Genomic DNA, 2,526 nt, shown 5'->3' on the forward strand with positions numbered 1-2,526 from the left:
GATAAGGGGTGAGTTGAGTCAACGAGGATGTGATGTGAGGGGGGAGGGAGTATAAGGTAAACGAGACAAGGGACGAGTGAGTCAACAAGCATGCGAGGAGAGGCGGAGGTGTCGACCGAGCCGGGCCGAGGGAACGCACCAGTAACACACTGTCCATCTGCCACTGAGCTCAAGGCCACCCCGGTCCTCCGTGCTCCTTCAGACAGGTTTTGATTGGCTGGGAAACACGGGGTTGATTCATCACCTGCCCAGCGCTGAGTATCCGGATCGGGAAAGCAGGAGCGCATTCAACACTCTCGCATTCAGAGCCAAGCCTTTCCTTCCCTTTTACTCACCGTACTCATCCGCTTACTCACTAGAATAACAAATAGCTAAGGAGCGAGACCATTAGCCGTAACCTGCAGTTAAATGCGCATTCGCAGGTTGAAAGCGTCGTCCTGCAGTAAACCTGAAATGTGTTTAGATAAGACCGTCGAGACTTGGGCAAAAGCAAATTGTTATGTCTTTGGGCGTTTCACTTCGACCAAAACACACATGAGGATATAGGTATGAAGTTCTATATTAAATTAAATTTGATGCTGTCTGGGGGTCCCTGGTACTTCCTTCATTGCCCAACAAATAAAAATTATCCGGTATATTATCAGTATATTTCAGAAGCACTGATGAGTCAACAAATCATCTGTCGATCAGCTAATGGCGCCAGCCTTGGTGGCTCTCCCGTTCTTTCAGAATCCCTTAAGCTCACACTCGCTCTATGAACCAACCTTTCAATGTTCATCAAGATCCCCCCTTTCAATTCCGTCAGCAGAGCACTGATGGCAGTAGGCGGCGTCCTGCTGACAGTGTGCAGACTGACGGCGACCTCTTATCTCGGTCGCCTCGAGCCACCCCAGTGCGCAGAGTGCAGCGTGGCGCCAGTGCCAGGGGCGCCGCCTTCATCGACAGCACTGGGATCCAGCGTATCATGTCCGGAATTTACCAACTGACGATAAAATACCAGGAATCGCAAGCGACGTCCTCCTCTAGCAAGTATCAGTGGCAGAGAGCCTTCAGCGTCGCCAGTGAGACAGGGCTTCCCGACCGAACGGCGCTGGGCACGGCATTCCCATCACCGCTAATACGGGGTTCGGATCGTGGGCATCCCCGGGGGCTCCGGGTGTGGCAGCGAGCGCCACTACATCAACGGTTGAACTCATTTTTTGCATGAATCCTGAAGCCGTGTAGTAACCCCGGCCGGAGTCGCGCCTCGGGCTCGGGTCGCTCCTCATACCGTCGCACACGACTCGCTGTTTTCCTGAACTCTGCCCCAACTTCGCTTGGGTGCCTTGCCCGCCTGCACTCCATACCGACTGCCCATGGAACCTACCAGGTGAACTCTTCGCGACCGCACGCGCATGCGCTCCGAACGAGGTGGCGTAACATTTTGCACACCTGGGTCACCGTCACCTTGGTCGAGATACAATAAAGTACATGTTAGACTACTTTCTACAATTAGTAACAGCAATAAGACTACCTTCAAGCGATATTTGTATACCATGTGTGTAATGTCAACAACGTTCTCACAGTGTTCATACTATCAATCATACAAAGAGAATAGCTAAGGTAATTAACGAAAAAACATGGGAGAAAAACAATTCAAAATAAACCCAAATCCGATAATGAAAGATGAGTGATACGTGCTAATATATACAACGATATTACCAACGTTGCTATTAGAAATATAAAAATAATTAGATGAAATTATCACAAACTGTGATTACTTATTGTCACAGTCCTCTTCACCCACACTATCATAATCGTTATAACTTCAAATCATTATTGATGTCATTACCACTGCATAACAAAAGCTAAAAGAACATCATTTCATCCGGCAATACGCAGCTCGCCGCTTCCACCAGCCAACGTCACAGATGGTTAGCAACAGCAATTCATAAGCTGGGGTGACACAGCTGCAGAGCGACGCCGCCAGGATGAAACGTATTTTAAAGAGTTTGCACGTCAACGCATATCCTGCGCCGTGGTGGGAACAAGACATGGCTGGACACGACGGCTGTGCATAAAATGAAAAGCATCACCATCGCAACACCATATTTAGACACCCCCAAAGCCACCATACATTCTCTCTCTCTCACTCGTTTCTGCCCTCCCTTGGCTCTACAGTGTTGCCAGCTGCGCGCGAGACACACACACCCTGCCGCCGACGGAGCTGTCATCTCCTTGACCTAGACAGCCGGGGTCGCTGAAGTTATTCCGTTCACTTCACTCTAAAAAAATATATGAGCGATGGATTAGGCCTTTCAACGATCATGATAAGCAGCTGTATATGGAAAAGGCTGACAGGAGGAATACGGGCGAACACCAAATCAACTCAAAAACCTTGGGACCCGAGGCGTGGCCACACTGCCTCGCTACACCTAATGCCATTAACAGTGACAATGACGAGAACATAACCTTTACAAACACTGCCGGGTAAAACTGCTCGTAATTACCGCGATAATTGCGCATAGAGTAATATGGCAAAAACAA

At 49.2% G+C, this 2,526-nt stretch overlaps 1 protein-coding gene across 1 annotated transcript in view; it reads right to left on the minus strand.

Moving 5' to 3' along the window:
- Positions 1-854, minus strand: part of LOC119593968 (serine/arginine repetitive matrix protein 2-like) — a gene marked incomplete in the record, with an annotated part of 99,054 nt that extends 98,200 nt beyond the window's left edge. Inside the window, 1 exon segment of the mRNA XM_037942989.1 lies at positions 765-854. Coding sequence (XP_037798917.1) covers positions 765-778 — 14 coding nt within the window.
- Positions 855-2,526: the final 1,672 nt, after the last annotated feature.

This window comes from Penaeus monodon, chromosome 33, assembly GCF_015228065.2.
Source record: "Penaeus monodon isolate SGIC_2016 chromosome 33, NSTDA_Pmon_1, whole genome shotgun sequence".
Taxonomy (NCBI): Eukaryota; Metazoa; Arthropoda; class Malacostraca; order Decapoda; family Penaeidae; genus Penaeus; species Penaeus monodon.